The sequence below is a fragment of the Hyaena hyaena genome, unplaced genomic scaffold (genome assembly GCF_003009895.1).
Source record: "Hyaena hyaena isolate Hyena2069 unplaced genomic scaffold, ASM300989v1 scaffold_7, whole genome shotgun sequence".
Lineage (NCBI taxonomy): Eukaryota > Metazoa > Chordata > Mammalia > Carnivora > Hyaenidae > Hyaena > Hyaena hyaena.
The window spans coordinates 8,131,735-8,150,155 of NW_024080639.1; the positions used below are offsets into that span (position 1 = coordinate 8,131,735).

An 18,421-nucleotide genomic window follows, 5' to 3' on the forward strand; every position below is an offset into this window, starting at 1 on the left:
TTCTGGTCTGGATTTGGCTCCTGAAAGTGCTTTTTTGTTCTTCTCTAGTATTTTCAGGCTGGTTCCATCTGAGTAGGCAGGGAACAATTTTCACTAGGCATGGGGGAAAGGAATTGATGAAATACAGAAGCTTCAAGCAGAGGTTGGAATGTTGACCACAGAAGACAGTGACATCCTGGAGGTGAACCCACCAGCCACCTAAAAGCCGGTAGGGGATGTTCCCCAAGCTCAGGCCAGGTTTCCATATAGCTGTCATTTCTCTCTCTGCTTCTTCAGAGAGGCCAGCTTGACTTTGGTTTTATTCCCAAGCCCAGTTCCTAGATTCATCTTGGCAGGACTGTGGCTGTTGTTTTAGTATCTTTTTGGGTAGCCAGGTGACACCATTGGAGACATTATTCTATGAAGAAATAAGCAACCAATATTGTATCTGGGGGGTCCTAGACCCTTTGCCCCCTCCTCATCTACTCAGACAACTGTCAGAGCCAAGCCTGTGGGGCAGAGCCTAATCTGTCTACACACACACACACACACACACACACACACACACACACACACACTTGTGCACGCACATACACAACCCTCTTAAACCCACATTGTGGGGCCAGAGTTCCATAGCTACTCTGAGGGCAACAGTTTTGCTATCTGGTCCTGTCTTTGCCATTGACTTCCTATATGACCTTCAGAAAGTCCCTTCCCCTCTGTGGGCTTCAGATTCTCCGTCTACAAAATGAAACCATTGACCTGAGGCAGGAGGAGTAGGTCATGCTTTCTCCCTCACTGCAGCTCTAGTCTCCAGGGCTCTGTATGTCTTTGTTGCTTCCTGAATAGTTTTACTTGAAGAGGGAACAGCTGAACCCTCCCAACCTGGAGATAACTAACTGAACTCCTAGCCAGGGTGCAAGCAGCCCCTGCGAAGAAAAGAAGGGTCCCTTACTCTGGCTGATCAGACCCTTCCTCTGTCTTGGAGGGCTGCCTGAAGGCAGTGATTCCCAGCTCCTCTCCTGGGCCCCTTGCACCAGGGTCCTGGGTTTTGAAATCAGGTCAGTTCTGCCCTAGGCTCCCTCCCTTTTTTCCTCCCTCCTCAGACCACACAGTGTTTGTTTCACAGCTGGACACTTCACTAAGTGATGCAGGAAGTAGGCCCCTGGGAAGCAGATACCACCCAGCAAACCAGATAACGGAGTGAAGCCTCTGGATGCCTCTGGGGCCTGGGGCAGGGTCAGAGATAAGCGGAAATGCCAGGCTTATCGCTGCAGGCTGAGTTCTAGAGAAATCATCCTGGCCGGCCAGCCCACCTCATTCTCAGCACTCCGAGGCGGTTGGGCATCTCTAGGCAGAGTAAACACTGAGCTGGCACAAGGGCCGCAGCCGCAGGATGGGGACTCTGTGCCCCACTAGGGCACTTCACAGCCCCAACGCCAGAGGCCAGCAGCGGGCGTCAGATTACATCCAGATATTTGCGGTAAGGGCGCTCCAGGCCGGTCTGCTTTGAAGTAGAAGCCTGAGGGACAATTGTTAGGGTCATGCGACTAAGGAAGCCTTGGTGACAATTATCCCCCAGACGTAGGTCCTCTTGGACCAAGAAGCACAGTCAGCAGGAAGCTCTGGTTGATGGATACAGCCCAGGGATGGTCAGCTTGGGCCTCCCCAAGTAAGGGTGTAGCGGGCAGACAAGACCTGGTGGCCGCTAACCCCAAATTTGTCCAGGTTGAACCTGTGAGACTTTCTGGGGTTCTGTTTCATTTCCGATTTCCTTTCCTGAATACGCTCGGCTTAATGGAGGACAGGTTTGCACTTTTTGAGTGCACATCAGCTAATGGTGCATGCAAGGGAGGTGGCCTGGGTGGGCTGGTACTTGGGGGAGCCGATTTAGGACTGGGAAGATGCTTCCTTTCCCTCCTGTCACCCCACAACGTGGTGGCTGGACACATTGCTGTCCTGTTGGCTGACCATCTGGAGGGAGGATAGTTGGGTGATGGTGAGTGGTAATCTCCACGGTTTTCATGGACTTACGTGTGCCAGGCACAGTGTGAAATGTTCATTTACATGAGTACTAGAACAGCCCTGTGCTTACAGCACTGCTCTGTGCCCCTTCACAGGTGAGGAAAGCTGCATTCAGAGAGGTTAAGTAAGTTCCAGTTATGCACTGGCCGGGGGGGCACTTTTCTGTAAAGTAGAAAAGCATACCTTTCCTCAAGATATGTGGCCTCCATTTTTCAGAAAGCTGTCACATTTGATTACATTACAAGACCCTTGCTAGACCCTTGCTGCAGCATGCTGCAACGCTTGTTATGAACATACACATCTGCAAAGTGTAGGACACGTTGTACATGTTGTACCCTAAGCTCTGCAAAACCTGCTTCCCAGAAGCAAACACAGGGGAGTCTTTCAGTGGTTTCTCCTCGTATTTGCCTCCACTTTCCTCCTTGTCAATTTTGTGCATTGTCTGTTCCTATTAAGAGAAATGATTCAGCTTTGTCACTCTTCCACTTCCCCTCTCCCATCCTTACAACATCACTGTTTTAACTTCATAAAGTGTTGACCTCATTATGGTATAATAGTGTAAACAATATTATGTAAATGGTATTGAAAAATCAATCATGTACTTTAATGTCCTTCTTTCAAAGGGTGCTTAAATTTTTTACATCTCCACAAGTCTTTTTTTTTTTTTTTTAATGTTTATGTATTTATTTTGAGAGCACGCAAGCAGGGGAGGGACAGAGGGAGAAAGAATAAATCCCAAGCAGGCTCCATACTCAGTGTGGAGCCAATGAGGAGGCTCAGTCTCACAAAGGTGAGATCATTACCTGAGCTGAAATCAAGAGTCAGAGGCTTAACTGACTGAACCATCCAGGTGCCCCACGTTTCTGCAAGTCTTAAAAACGCTTCTTTCTGTCCTTTGACAATGTGCAATGTCTTCAAATTTCTAATCTAGAATATACTCCATTCAGCCTGTGTCCCAGTGTCCAGTTGTTTTAGGACTGAGAAGTCTGATGTCATCCTGATTCTGGTTCTTTGGTGCATGATTTTTTCTTTTACATTTTGGGGAGCTTTTATAATCTTTTATCCCTGTGTTAAAAATTGCATGATGACTGTACTATTTCTTTGATAAATTCCTACCCTCTTTCATTTCTCCTGAAACTCCAGTTAACTAGGTGTGGGGCCGGATCCATTATCTACTCTCTTTTCTTTCTCTACATAGGGCTCTTCATCTTTTAACTCTCCTTTCTGGGATATTATCTTAATTTCATTTTTTCATCTCCAAATTGGATTTTAAAATTCTAACTCATGGGGTGTCTGGGTGGCTCATTCAGTTAAGCATCTGACTCTTGATTTTGTCTCAGATCATGATCTGACAGTTCATGGGTTAGAGCCCCAAATTGCGCTCCACCCTGACAGTGTGGAACTTGCTTGGAATTCTCTGTCTCTCTCTAGGCCCCCCACCCCTCCACCTCTCAAAATAAACAAATTAACTTAAAAAAATAAAAATTTAACATTTGTATTTTTAATTTCTAAGACCTGTCTTCTATTCTATGCCTGTGCTTTTCCCATAACATCTTCTTTTTTAATGGATGGAATAGCATTTCACACTTTTCTGTGGCAACTAATGAGAGCCTTTTTGAAACTTTCTTCTGTCTCTTGTTTTCTCTGTTTCCTCCATGATTACATTTCTGTTTTGGGGCACTTCCTTTTTCATCTTGGGGGCTTCTTTGAATATATGGTGATCTTTTTTTTTTTTTTTAATCTGTGCATATTTCAGAATAGGGCACAAAAAACTGGCTGAGTGGTTGAGGCTTGTGGGCTGGCTGGCTTTGTTGAGGATGAGGAACTCTCAGGGAATGCCGGTGGCAGTACATAGAGCTATTGTATTATGGACTACTGAGTTTCTCCAGAAACAGACCTCTGATCTCCATGGAGGGTGGGGGCTCTCCTGGCTATGCCTGTTCTATGCAGAAGTGGAGAAGGAGGAGAGCAACTACTTTGAAATGGACTCCTTAGCCTTGCATTTCTCCTCCCTTCTTATTCTACCTGGGGTCTCGGGGTCCACGGGGGTTGTACAGGGAATGTTGGCTGTCACCAGAAAGGCCAAGGATGAGTCTTGAGTTCAGTGCACATTGACCCCAGCCTATGGCAAACAGAGGTCAGTCTATGTTCTTCTGGGAGTGGATCAGCTGTCCCAGGAAAGATGAAGTGTCACTGGATTTGCTACTCTGTACCTATCCAGCATGGCTGCCTCTTCTCTGGTCTGTGTTGACTTGACTTGAGTGGTGAAATTGCCCCCTCCTCTGATCAGGTGCCATCGTCCATAAAGAATTGTCCATAGCTCTGGCTGTGCCCTGTACATCAAGGAGAGTTGGAGAGAAGCCATGTCTCAGCCCTCACAGGTCTCATTTCTCCTCAAGGCAGAGAAATGACAGGGATTCAAACCTGGCCCTCCTGGCTGCTCCTTTTCATCAAAGAACCCTCAAGGAGTTCACCTGTCGGCATATTCCAAGCTTTATCCCATGAAGTCCCAGAGCTTACTACTGGGAATTGTCAGGGCATCTTACCCTGTACTTTGTTGTGGGAAACCCCACCTGCTGTCTCGTTCCATAAGTCTCCGGATATTCAGCCCAGACTCCTACACAGCTGGGTCCCCCTTAGTTCACTCCTTCCATACGGTTGTGTTGAGTACCCACCACCTGCCAGGCATGTTGGTGCACCTGAGGATTGAGGCAGGCCCAAGGACTGTTCTTGACCCACGGGACAGCGAGCTCGTTCTGGAACAGTAGCAGATGCAGCTGCCACATTTCTAGAGAACCAGCTGCCTTGTAATCACTTACTGCTTAAGGGAGACCTAGGGGTAAATTCTTTTGTAATTTAAATAATTAGCTTTTGATATAGACATCTGTCTGGGACATTTGTTTTCCTTTGGGTTCAACTGGACTTTCAAGATTGGTTTCGAGGTTTTTGTTGTTTTTTAATTTTTATTTTAAAATTTACATCCAAGTTAGTTAGCATACAGTGCAACAATGATTTCAGGAATAGATTCCTTAGTGCCCCTTATCCACTTAGCTCCCCCCACAACCATCTGTTTGTTCTCCATATTTAAGAGTCTCTTATGTGTTGTCCCCCTCCCAGTTTGTATATTATTTTTGCTTCCCTTCCCTTATGTTCATCTGTTTTGTATCTTAAAGTCCTCATATGAGTGAAGTCATATGATATTTGTCTTTCTCTGACTAATTTCGCTTAGCAATGTTTCCAGATTTTATTAAGCCAAGGATGTAGGCTGCTCTGAAGACCCCAGCAGTGGCCTGTGGTGCACATTGGTGGAAACTCCCTCCTGTAGTTAATAAACCTTCCATCCTTGTAAGTCACAATGCTTCATAGTACTTACTTAGTAAGATTTTCTTTGGATGAGGAATGCCTGAAAAGCATGCTCCTCCAGCTTTTGTAAGTTTGGCCCGGTCAACCCCTTCTGGAAGCTGGGTCTGTCTCTTTAGACTGGTGGGGACTATATCCCACAAAGATTATCCATACCTGCTGTAGGACAGACATTTGGTTGGTGTTAGATGCAGAGATTTCTCTAGGCAGCCACTTCCCAAAGCGTGATCCAGGGACCCCTAGCTCCATAGAGAAGTATGGGGTGGGGGCGCCCGGGTGGCTTAGTCGGTTAAGCGTCTGACTTTCGCTTAGGTCATGATCTCGCCGTTCGTGGGTTCGAGCCCCGCGTCGGGGTCTGTGCTGACTGCCAGCTCAGAGCCTGGAGCCTGTTTCAGTCTGTGACTCCCTCTCTCTCTGACCCTCCCCTGCTCACGCTGTCTCTCTCTCTCTCCTAGAAATAAATAAAACATTAAAAAAAAAAAAAAAGAAGTATGGGGTGGTAAGTGCAGGGGAAGGAGTGATTCTCTGGTCAGGTGCTGGTTTCTTTCTGTAGCATATGAGGTCCTGCTGAGGCACAGCATGAATCCCCAAGAGGAGCTGGAGCACAGGGGTCCCCAAATTTCTTTTCCCAAAGAGAGTTTATTTGGGTCTTTGCTTTAAATTACAGCGCTTTAACAGACCAGCGTTTTTATGAGCATGTTCCTGATCATTCTACCAATGACACCCAGGCCTGTGCTCCCCAGAAATGGGTCTGGATTTCTATGCTGGCTGCTTAGGGCAGCTACCTCGATGGAGGGACAGGTAGTGAGGGGGGTTATGGTCAAGCTGTACTTGCGCAGCAAGTGCACCCATAGCTTAAAATAGCAAAATGATCTAAAGGTGCTTTTAGATGTCAGGTTTCCAGGTCAAAGTTTATTCTCATGATTGCTTTTATTCAGGAGGAGGAAGTGTAGCAAGACACTACTGAGGCCCTCCCTGGGGCCAGCATTGGCTACAGCTGAGCTAGCCTCAGGATACCCTGGGCTGGCGCAACCTTGAGGGCCTGGAAGAAAATGGTGTCGGTCACTCCCTCCCTGGCAGCTTAGGGACTCTCTGGTGGCTCCTGGTACCCCACCTCAGGGTCAGCCTGAGCTTCTTCTTTGCTTTATTTATTAATGCTTCTGTAACAGTTCCATTTGAACCAAGGGTTTTGAGGCTAAAATGTTTGGAATCTACAGGAAAAATAGGCCCCCTTGCTCTCTAGGCTGCTACTATGTTCTAGTGTATAGGGATTGGGCACCTGATGCCTGCATGGTCACTGCTGGAGGAGCAGGGGTGAGGGGGCACCACTGGCGGATGTGCCCCAAAGGGCTCTGTGAAAACTTGACCTGAGGAACAGCACTTGGCAAGTAGTCTAGGCCATTTTCCCTCACTTCTATTTTTAGGTACAAGTGGCCTTTTGTGGGGAAGGACCTACAGATTCACCCCATATGCAGCTTAAACACATATTTGGGGCATCTTCAAAGAAAGGGCACCAAAAATTGGTTTTAATTTGTGGAAGCATCAAAATTTTTATCATGGCAAAAATCAGAATGACCTCACATTTATTTTTAGTTTTGCTGTTCATTGTGAATTCCGTGTGTTTGTGGCAGGTAGGATACCATCTGCTCTTCAGTGCTTTGGGCCTCTAAAGGTCTTATTCTGCCCTGGGATCCCCGAGACCCCCTTGTAAAGTCCAGCTTTCTGGTTTATTGCCTAAAGGACCCCCTTTCTTCTAACCTTTAGTTTCAACTATCCAAGCTCCAGGCGGCCTTGGGCAGATTCTTAAAATATTTGCCCATCAGCACCCTCTCAGAGAGGAATGTTAAATGCTGCCATGATGTCAAAGAGGCCCCAAGGAGAAGGGCCTTGCCAAAGCCAGCCTGTCACTCATGGCCACAGCAGAGTGGGAGATAAGCAAAGGCAAAGGCTCAGAGAGAACCTGGTCCTCTAGGCTCTCTAAACAACCCGGGCGATCTTTGTGGGTTGGTGCTGTAGGGTGAGGCTGTTAACCATCAAGAGCAATGAACTTCCAGATACCACTGCCCAAGTGAAAACTAGGAGTCTGTGGATTTTCTGATTCCTCATCCTTGTCAAGCCTGCTTCAGGATGTCCGGAGCCTCCAAGGAGGGTTTGGAGACCCGGGGGCTGCTGGTATCAGGCAAGGCCTGTTTAACCACCATGGACAGAAAGCTTAATGTGCTAAACGAGAAGGTTGACAAACTCTTGCATTTCCAGGAAGATGTCACGGAGAAACTGCAGTGTGTGTACCAAGGCATGGGCCACCTGGAGCAGGGTCTACACCGCCTGGAGGCCTCTCACATCCTGGGCCCAGGTGGGGCTGACCACACTCCTCCAGCTGAGTCTCAGGCTGGGTGGCCAGAGATCCTGGAGCTGGTGAGGGCTGTGCGGCAGGATGCTGCCCAGCACGGTGCCAGGCTTGAAGCCCTATTCAGGATGGTCGTGGCCGTGGACAAGGCCATAGCTTTGGTAGGGGCCGTGTTCCAGAACTCGAAGGTGGTGGATTTCATCATGCAAGGGAGTGTCCCCTGGAGGAAAGGAAGCCTGGCTGATGGCCCTTCGGAGGTTGGTTCCTGCTTCCCTATCCCAGTACCCTTCTGGCTGAAAGGGAGACCCAGTGGCTCTGGTGGGGACACTGGCTGGGCATCTAGTCTTAGGAGAAGTAGGAGCTGTTATTCCCTTCCTGTACCACCTGCACGACCTGTGGATGAGGAACGGAGAGGGTGAACCTGAGAGCGCATAGGTGGATTTCCACACAGGTCATCGATTGGCTGCTCTTCCCAGGGAAAGGAAGAAGCAGTGCCTCGGTGAGGTCTGTGAGGCCTTGGCCAGTATCAGAGCACCTAGTTGGGGTGGGGGTGGGGAGTGGCGGGAGAATGGTCCATTAGGGAAAGGATAGTGAAGCTTATTGGACATTCTCGTGACTTCTTTTTGCTCCTTTCTGTCCTTCATACCTGGAGTAGGTGGAAGCCAGCTAACCTATTAGAACCCCCTTTTAGAACCCTCACCTTCCTGTCCCCAACCTTGTGCTATATCCCAGAGTGGGCAGAGTGTACAGCTGCTTGTTGGAAGATGAGTGTTGACAATGACCCCTGGGGGACACAGGCCATGAAGGAGCCGAAGGCTGGGGGTGGAGTGTGGCATTTCTCGGAGTGGCTGTTCCCGAAGATTGCATAATCAAACCCGCTGGCTAATGGAAGTTTGGCTGGGGTGGGGGTGTTTGTGTGTGTGAGGTGTGTAGAAGCAACACTCTGTTTGGGAACAGCTAAGAGTCAGCCACTTAGCAACACTCAGACGGCCTGGAGCCACCATCTCAGATCCCTGCTGTTATTATCCACAAGCCTCTGGCATGAGATAAGCAGAGGTCTGCAGGAGGCTGTGCTGGACTCTGTGTCAGCAGTGAGGATTTCAGGGGTGAGGCTGTAGGGTTTGCCTTCCTTCCTCATCCTCAGCCAGGCCAGAGCTCACCTGGCTGGCCCCTTCCCCTCCCTGCCCCTCAGCCTCTTCCAGAGGATGCCCCTCCCCCAGTAGCTCCTTGCTTCTTGCAGCTCCCCTGTGAGTCTGGCTTGCAGGGGAGAGGTGACCTTCCCCCTTTTCACTGATGACCAACCCCACCTTTAAAGAAGAAAATGACTCTAATAAATGCACATGGTGAGAACATTCACATGATAAAAACAGCATTGTGTCCCTTCTCCTCCATCCTCCAGCCCCCAGGTCACCCTCCTCCTCCAGCAGTGATAGGTGTCAGTTTCCTGCAAAACCTCACAGACAGAGTCTGTTTATCTATAACACACCTCTTTGTTCTATTTTAACTCAAATTATTCACATTATTCTGGCCTTCGTTTTTTTTTAACTTAATATATTTTGGGCATTGTTTCATATTAAAATTATTTTTTCAAAATTTATTTCTTTAAGAGAGAGAGAGAGCGCGCGTAGGGGAGGGGCAGAGAGAGAGGGAGAGAGAATCCCAAGCAGGTTCTGCACTGTCAGCACAGAACCCAACACGGGGCTTGAACCCATGAACCGTGAGATCGTGACCTGAGCCAAAATCAAGTCAGATGCTTAAACGACTGAGCCACCCAGGCACCCTGGGCCTTGTTTCATATTTATACATAGAAAGCTTCCTCTTTCTGAAAGTTGCAAAGTGCTCCAGTTGGGGGATGTGTCTTAATTTGTTAACCAGACCCACATCATTTTTTTATATTATTTCTCATTTTTAGCTATTATATCTAATGATGCAGTGAATATCCATAGAAGTGTGAGTTATCTCTACAATACACTCCTAGACGTAGCAATGCCACTTACGTATACAAAGCAAAACTGGCCTTCAAAGGAGATTTTCCAATTTGGTCTCCTGTCAATAGCATATGGGAATGGTTGTGGCCTCCCCTTTGGCTGACAAAGCACACCAGCCAACTTGTTTATTCTTTGCCTGTGTGATGACTGAAAACTCAAATCTTATTGTGCATGTTTTTTTTTAACATTTTTGAAAAATTTTGCGAAATACAAACTCTTCTATAGGAAAATGTTCAAACATTTATAATAGAGATTAGTATCTTGAACCTTGTGGACCCACAAGGGGAGGCTGATGTTGTTGTATCTATCCGCACCTACTTCCCTGTCTTTAGATTATTTTGAAGCAAATCTGAAACATTGGATCATTTCCTCCAAAAAATATTAGCAGTTATATCTAGAAGATAAGGGCTCTTTTAAAAAATGTAATCACAAGGGGTGCCTGGGGGACTCAATCATTTGAGCATCCGACTCTTGGTTTTGGCTCAGGTCATGATCCCACAATTGTGGGATTAAGCCCTGTGTCGATTTGTTAGTGCAGAGCCTCTTTGGAATTCTCTTTCTCCCTCTCCCTCTCCCCTCCTCACATGAGCTCTGTCTCAAATAAATAAATATTTAAAAAAACAAACAAACAGGGGCGCCTGGGTGGCTCAATCGGTTGGGCGTCCGACTTCGGCTCAGGTCATGGTCTCACAGTTCATGGGTTCGAGCCCCACGTTGGGCTCTGTGCTGACAGCTAGCTCAGAGCCTGGAGCCTGCTTTGGATTCTGTGTCTCCCTCTCTCTCTGACCCTCCCCTGTTCATGCTGTCTCTCTCTCAGAAATAAATAAAACATTTGAAAAAAAAAAAAAAAGAATTCTTTAAAAAAAAATACATAATCATGACACTATTATCATGACCAAAAAGTACACAGTAATTTAATATTGCCAAAGTCAGTGTTCAAATTTTTCTAATTGTCTTATGTTTTTTTCCCCTTACAGTCTGTCTATCTGAATCAAGATTCAAATAATAAAACTGGTTATATGCCTCTTAAACTTAATTCTTTTTCTTTAATTCATTTAAAAAAATTAAAACTTTTTATTATGGAAAATTTCAAACATAACCAGAAGTAGATAGAGTAATATATGTCATTGTAGTTTTAATTTGTATTTGTTTTATTAGAAGTTTGAGCATCTTTCACAGATTTAAAACCTTTTATATTTTTCTGTGAGCTGTCTGCTCATGTCCTTTTCCTGCTTTTCTATTTTAGTTTTTTGTACTTTTTTTTTTTTTACAAATAGTTTATTGTCAAATTAGTTTCCACATAACACTCAGTGCTCATCCCCACAAGTGTCCTCCTCCATGCCCATCCCCCCCTCCCCCCCACATCCATCAGTCCTCAGTTTTTGTCAGCATTCAAGAGTCTCTCATGGTTTGCCTCTCTCCCTTTCCCCCACCATTTCCCCCCTTCTTCTCCCCTTGTTCCTCCGTCAAGTTCCTCCTAATCCTCCTATACGTGCCAACATATGATATTTGTCCTTCTCTGCCTGACTTATTTCGCTCAGCATAACACCCTCAAGGTCCATCCATGTTGCTACACATGGCCAGATTTCATTGTTTCTCATTGCCATGTAGTATTCCATGGTATAGATAAACCACATCTTCTTGATCCATTCATCTGTTGATGGACACTTAGGCTCTTTCCATGTTTTAGCTATTGTGGAGAGTGCTGCTATGAACATTGGGGTACATGTGCTCCTATGCCTCAGCATTTCTGTATCCCTTGGGTAAATTCCTAGCAGTGCTATTGCTGGGTCATAAGGGAGTTCTATTGTTAGTTTCCTGAGGAACCTCCACACTGTTTTCCAGAGGGGCTGTACCAGTTTACATTCCCACCAACAGTGTAGGAGGGTGCCCGTTTCTCCACATCCTCGCCAGCATCTAGAGTTCTCTGATTTGCTCATTTTAGCCACTCTGACTGGCGTGAGGTGGTATCTCAGTGTGGTTTTGATTTGTATTTCCCTGATGAGGAGGGATGCTGAGCATCGTAGTTTTTTGTACTTATTGATTTGTAAGAGTTCTTCATATATTAGTGAAAAGAGCTATATATTATATATGTGGCAGATATTTAGGCATTTCTGAATAGTGAAAATCATAGAACATTTTCTTTGTTCATTTTCTTTGTTTCTGAGTTCTTGCAACATTTCTTGTCTGTTCTGTTCAACTCTCATGTGATTGATCCCTCTTGTGATCTTCATTATTTTTTATTTTTTTAATGTTTATTTATTTTTGAGAGAGAGAGAGACAGAGTCCAAGCAGGGGAGGGGCGGAGAGAGAGGGAGACACAGAATCCGAAGCAGGCTCCAGGCTCTGAGTTGTCAGCACAGAGCCTGACACGGGGTTCGACCTCACGGATCATGAGATAATGACCTGAGCTGAAGTCAGACCTCTCTTCTGGTCTTTATGTTTAATACAGCTGTTGGTAACCATCTATAGGCTTGGGTCCAGCACCCCAATCAGACTGTCAGCTCCTTGTTGATCCATGACAAGAGGCTTCTACTTCCTTCTTTCCTTCTGTGTACTCTGGCCAGAGCAGGTGTCATAGGAAGTGTCAGAGATGGGTAATGAACTGAGACGGAGCCCTAGCTATTTAACATATTGTTGGTGTTGAAAACAAGAGACTTTCTAGATACCCTGTTCATGTTTCCTTAAGAGGGTAGGGACATAGTAATAATTTGTGGAATTGAATTAAATCCTAGCATTGACTCCTAAGTTTGAAAATTGTGCCAGGACTACGGAATTTAAGAAACAAATGAGCAAAGAAGAAAAAGAGAGAGAGAGAGAAACGAAAAAATGGACTCTTAATTGTAGAGAACAAACTGATGGATACCAGAGGGGAGGGTGGCAGGGGGTAAAGGAGAAATAGGTGATGGGGATTAAGGGACGCACTTTGCCATGAGCACTGGGTATTGTATGGAAGTGTCAAATCACAGTATTGTACACCTAAAACTAACGTAACACTGTATGTTAACCATACTGGAATTAAAACATTTTTAAGTGTCCAAAAAAAAAAAAAAAAAGGAAAATTGTTCCTGGACGTCAGGAAGGTCCTCCTTGGGTTTTCTGAAATGCCCAGTGGTATTTCATTTCGGTTGTAACAATGAATTAGATTATTTGTAGAAGCCATGTGCTCTCTCATGAAGGACAGGGCCAGGCTCAGCCAGGGGTGGGCCCAAATCATAGGCAAGCTGTTCAGAAGACACCGGTCCTCTAGGATGGTGTTTAGGGTTTCTTCTTCCTCTGGATGCACTGGAACCAAAAGCCCTGAAGACACATCTCAGCTGTGTGTGTGTGTTTGTATGCTTAGGTGTGTGTGCACTGCCTACACCAAGTGCAGAGGGAGGCAGAGGACACTCTGAGCCCATCAAGGTCTGCCAAAGGACAGTTTGTTCGAGTGCCTCTCCGCCGGGGTGAAACAGGAGGCATCCCGTGATAATGTTTCCTGTTCCCCCAGCTACGGGGGTGGAGGGACAGAGTCTGCAGGAGGCCAAGGGTGAGGCCTCTGCTGAGTAGGGGGCTCCGGTCACATTGATGTGCTGGCGCCAATCATGATGACAGCAGCTGGCATTTATTTATTAGATGCCTAGCACACGCCAGGGGCAGGGCTGGGTGTTCCCATGTGTTGTTACCCTCAAGGGGACAGAGCTTGGTGTTCTGGAATCCCAGAGTGATGAACACGTAGTAGGATTGAACAAAGTGGGTACAGTGTAGGAAAAACATGAAACCAACCCTCATTCTCAATGCCAGGGAGACATTCTGGAGAGGTAAGGACTGTGGTGTCCCAGTTAGAGGGAACTGCTCTAGCTGATTTTTCCCATGTGGGCCTAAAGCTGCAAGGTCTTTGGATTTTTTTTTTTTTTTCAGGAGAATCTGGGAACTTAGACTTCTTTCTAATCAGTTTTATTAAGATACAATTTACATAGAATAAATGGCACATACACACACTATGTACAGTTTACCTACACAGTTCAACAAGTGTGTACATCCAAATCAAAACACAGAGCAATTCTAAGCCTCAAAAAGGTACCTAGAATTTTAATATAAAAGTCTCCTAGATTTAAAGTGTTGATAACACATTAAAAGAATTAATATGCTGTGCAGGCCAAACAAAATGTGTCTCAAGCTCTTTTTGGCTCCCAGTTCAGGTGTCTGTGGCCAAGGAAATGGAAAGGACCTTCAGCGGTGAGAGAATCTCAGGGGCTCAGCCCAGGCTCGAGGCTGTACTGTGACCAGAACTGCTGCTGTGATAGAGACCAGTAGGAGACTTAGGAGCTGCACCAGTCAAAGGCTTGAAACCTCTAGAAGCACCCGGGGCACCCAGCAAGGGGTCAGGTCATCTAGAAATATTTGCACTTAGAAACTTGAGTGCTCCTACCATTTCAGGAGTAAGACCACTGGCCTGGTGCAGACCACTTAGAGTTAAAGAAAGAGCTGCCCACTCTCCACAATAGCTAAAACATGGAAAGAGCCTAAGTGTCCATCAACAGACGAATGGATCAAGAAGATGTGGTTTATCTATACCATGGAATACTACATGGCAATGAGAAACAATGAAATCTGGCCATGTGTAGCAACATGGATGGACCTTGAGGGTGTTATGCTGAGCGAAATAAGTCAGGCAGAGAAGGACAAATACCATATGTTTGCACGTATAGGAGGATTAGGAGGAACTTGACGGAGGACCAAGGGGGAGAAGAAGGGCGGAAATGGTGGGGGAAAGGGAGAGAGGCAAACCATGAGAGACTCTTGAATGCTGACAAAAACTGAGGACTGATGGATGTGGGGGGGAGGGGGGGATGGGCATGAAGGAGGGCACTTTGGGGATGAGCACTGAGTGTTATGTAGAAACTAATTTGACAATAAACTATTTGTAAAAAAAAAAATAAAAAAAAAATAAAGGGAGAGCTGCCGAGGGCTTCTCTAGGTCAGATTCCGAGTGTCCTTACACAATTGATCCATCCATCCATCAATCTGGCTCATTGAAGACAGATAGCTCCCTGTCTCAGGCAGGATAAAATCACCAGAACTACTGAACATTCCACAAATTAACTCCCCAATCCTCTCACTAACTCTATGAGGCAGATAATATTATCATCCCCATTTCACAGATGAAGAAAGTGAGATACAGAGAAGTGAAGGATCTCCTCTGAGTGGTGAAGATGGAGTTTAAACCCAGCAGGTCTAACTCAAGAGTCTGAGAAGCTGTGCTTCCTGCCACGCTACTGTACTGTAAAGGGGTGACCGCAGGATACGCCAACCCAGCTCCCTGTCAGACACTATTCATTGATCACAGCACTCTCCCTACCCTACTCCCCCCGACCACCTCATTCCAGCTCCCAAACAAGCATGGGTTAATCTGACTTTAGAATCCAAGCAATAGCCATGACTGACTGATCTGAATTATGGTTAAATTATTTTAATTATTTAATTTAATTATGGTTAGTTTTCTTTTCCATTCCTTGTCTAAGTACTTTGAGGTCCAGTCTGTTTAGAAGCCCTTGTCAAGTCTCCTCCTTACTGAAAACATGAGACACATTAGAAAGAACTTGATGACCTTGGATAAGTGTCTTTGTCCCTACGATGACAATAGTGATATCTACCCTCTAGTATTACTGTGAGAGCACGTGAAATAACCTAAGTACTTCTACCTTTAGCACATGGTAGATGTTCCACAAATGTCTGTGGACTGAACAATAATGGTGATGATGATGGTGGTGGTTTTTATGCTTGTTCTTTCAGAACAAAGATCGAGTGGAAGAGAAAGGAGCAAAACCAAAGCATGCTCTGAGCACCAGAGCCGTGCAGGCTGAGATCAGGGGGCCTCAGGAAGGTAAGTGGAACCATATTTGCTTTATTCCACATCACATACATAACAGTCTCAGAATAAAAACACCAATGGCAACAATGTGATCACTGAAAAATTGTTGAAGCTGTGGCTGCTTTTTTTTTTTTTAATATTTTGTCCTTTATGCATATCCTACTATGTATTGCTGTTTTATTTATTTATTTTATTTAAAACCTTTTTTTAATGTTTATTTATTTTTGAGAGAGAGGGAAATAGAGTGCAAGCAGGAGAGGGGCAGAGAGAGAGAGAGGGAGACACACAATTTGAAGCAAGCTCTGGGCTCTGAACTGTCAGCACAGAGCCCAACACGGGGGCTTGTACCCATGGACTGAGAGATCATGACCTGAACCAAAGTCAGGTTCTTAACCAACTGAGCCACCCAAGTACCCCTTATTTATTTATTTTTAAAGTTAATTTATTTACTTTGAGAGAATGAGAGAGAGCAGGGGAGGAATGGCGGGGGGGAGGGGCAGAAAGAAGGAGAGGAAGAGAGAGCAAGAGAGAGAGAGAGAGAATTGAATCCTAAGCAGGCTTTGCACTGACAGTGCAAAGCCCAAAATGGGGCTCGATCTCATGACTGTGAGATGCTGCCCTCAGCCAAAATCAAGACTCAAGAGTCAGACATTTATCCGACTGAGCCACCCAGACTCCCTCTGTAACTGTTTTAAAGTCACTTGAAATAGCTCCTTCCTGTGTAAGCTATATCACAAACCTCAGGTCTATTTCACTTTGCTTTAAATCTTTACGGATTGCTTTTTATTAAAGTTTCATTTTCTTTTACAGTTTTGTGTAATATTGATGTGGTTCTAAAGTCAAATAGACAAAACAAGGCATATTAAGAGAAGTCTAGCTTCTGTCCTTGTTCTCTGCATTGTGTTCCCTCCCTTGCATTTAAAAAAGTTTTTGTCTTTCTGCCTCTTTAGACCATGTTCTAAGTGGTTATGAACACACACTCGCACACCCACCCTTCCTAGATAAACAGAAGCACATGCTTTTTTCCACCTAGCTTTTTTTCCCTTACAGTATATCCTGAGATCACTCCATAGCCACCACATAAGGAGATATTCGCATCTTTCTATTTTTTAAATTAAAAAAAATTGTTTTTTTCTGAGAGGGAGAGAGAGAGACAAAGTGAGCAGGGGAGGGTCAGAGAGAAAGGGAGATACAGAATCTGAAACAGCCTCCAGGCTCTGAGCTAGCTGTCAGCACACAGCCTGACGTGGGGCTCGAACCCACCAACCGTGAGATCATAACCTGAACCAAAGTCGGACGCTTAACCGACTGAGCCATTCAGGCGTCTCTTCATCTTTCTATTTTCATGACTGTGTAGTGTCCTGTGTGATGGACCATGGTTTAGGCAACCAGCCTCCTACTGATGGTCACTTGAGTTATTTCCAGTCTGCCTAGTATAAAGATGCTGCACAGAACAACCTTTGCATATTTGTTACAATATCTTTAACATAGAGTCCTCCCTATAGGAACACATTTTTATGCTGCCTATTTTCCTGTAGAAAGCCAGAAGTCGAACCTGCCAGAGGGGACAGTGGAGAGGCCGACCCCCATCAATGCTTCAGGGATAGAATCTGACCTTCTCACCCAGGCAGAGGCCCCACCAGGGCAGGAAGAAGGAGTTCCTGGCCCAGCCCAAGTGCCCCCTGGCCACCTGCCGCTGCCCACAGAGTTGGAAGCCAAAGCTCCTGGAGCATTCACTGAGAATCCTGGGACTGACTTGGAATTGTCTGCGGCACCCAACAGGGTCAGGGAGGCCCCAACCAGCCAGGAGGCTTCACCCAGTACAGAACGAGGATCATCATTCAGCAGGCCTGACCCCCAGCCTTCAGAGGCAGGCATGAGGCTGACTCCAGGGCTGCCAGTCCAGGCCAAGGCAGCTTACAGTGGTGGAGAAATACCTCCGAGGTAAGGAGTGCTCCTCCACAGTGGGCAAGGGAAGGGGTTAACCACAGCCCCTCAGCTGGAGCAGGGCCAAAAGACTAGCTGCTGTGGCTGAGTGTTCACTGTCGGCACAGTGCTGGCTAGCTTCCTGGAGGGAAGGCAAGAGAAGGCACAGGCAATGCTTTTGGGGATTTAGAATACTATTTCTCACCTGGTGTCCATTAGACTTACCTGAAAGGAATTTTTAGAATACCAGTGCCCAGATAGTCTAATTTATTCAGTCTGGAGTGAGGCTCAGGCATTTTCTTGCCCTTCCTTCCTTCCTTCCTTCCTTCCTTCCTTCCTTCCTTCCTTCCTTCCTCCCTTCCCTCTTTCTTCCTTCCTTCCTTCCTTCCTTCCTTCCTTCCTTCCTTCCTTCCTTCCTTCCTTCCTCCCTCCCTTCCCTCTTTCTCCCTTTTCCCTTTCTTTCTTCCTTCCTTTCTTTCTTTTCTTTCCTTCCTTCCTTCCTTCCTTCCTTCCTTCCTTCCTTCCTTCCTTCCTTCCTTCCTTCCTCCCTTCCTCTCTCTCTCTCTTTCTTTCTTTCTTTCTTTCTTTCTTTCTTTCTTTCTTTCTTTCTTTCTTTCTTTCTTTCTTTCAAGCTCCTTGGGTAATTCCAATGAGGAGCAGGACTGAGAGCTACCAGCTCTTAGAGCAATTATAATAGCTACATGCTGGGGCCCACTGAACTCTCCTAGGTGCTGGCATTGGCCAAGTTTTTCACAGGCATGATATCTCTGTAGTCTCACAACATTCCCAGGAGGTGAGTGTGGTTGCCTTCCCATTTTATTGATAAGGAAATAGGCTGAGAGTGGCCAGCACACAGTTAGGAATTCACAAAGTTGAAATCTGAACCTAGGTTTTCAGACTCCAAAAATCTCCTAACTATTGCACCAGCCTCTGTCCTCAGGT

General features: G+C 45.9%; 1 protein-coding gene across 2 annotated transcripts in view; it reads left to right on the top strand.

The window, feature by feature from the left end:
- The first annotated feature begins 1,327 nt into the window (after window positions 1–1,327).
- Window positions 1,328–18,421, top strand: part of MYLK3 (myosin light chain kinase 3) — a 42,977-nt gene continuing 25,883 nt past the window's right edge. For both annotated transcript variants that reach the window (XM_039241826.1, XM_039241836.1), the window contains exons 1-3: window positions 1,328–1,462; window positions 15,475–15,565; window positions 17,092–17,497. In XM_039241826.1, the coding sequence (XP_039097757.1) occupies window positions 1,376–1,462; window positions 15,475–15,565; window positions 17,092–17,497 (584 nt within the window). In that variant the 5' untranslated portion in view covers window positions 1,328–1,375. The remainder of the gene's footprint in view (window positions 1,463–15,474; window positions 15,566–17,091; window positions 17,498–18,421) is intronic.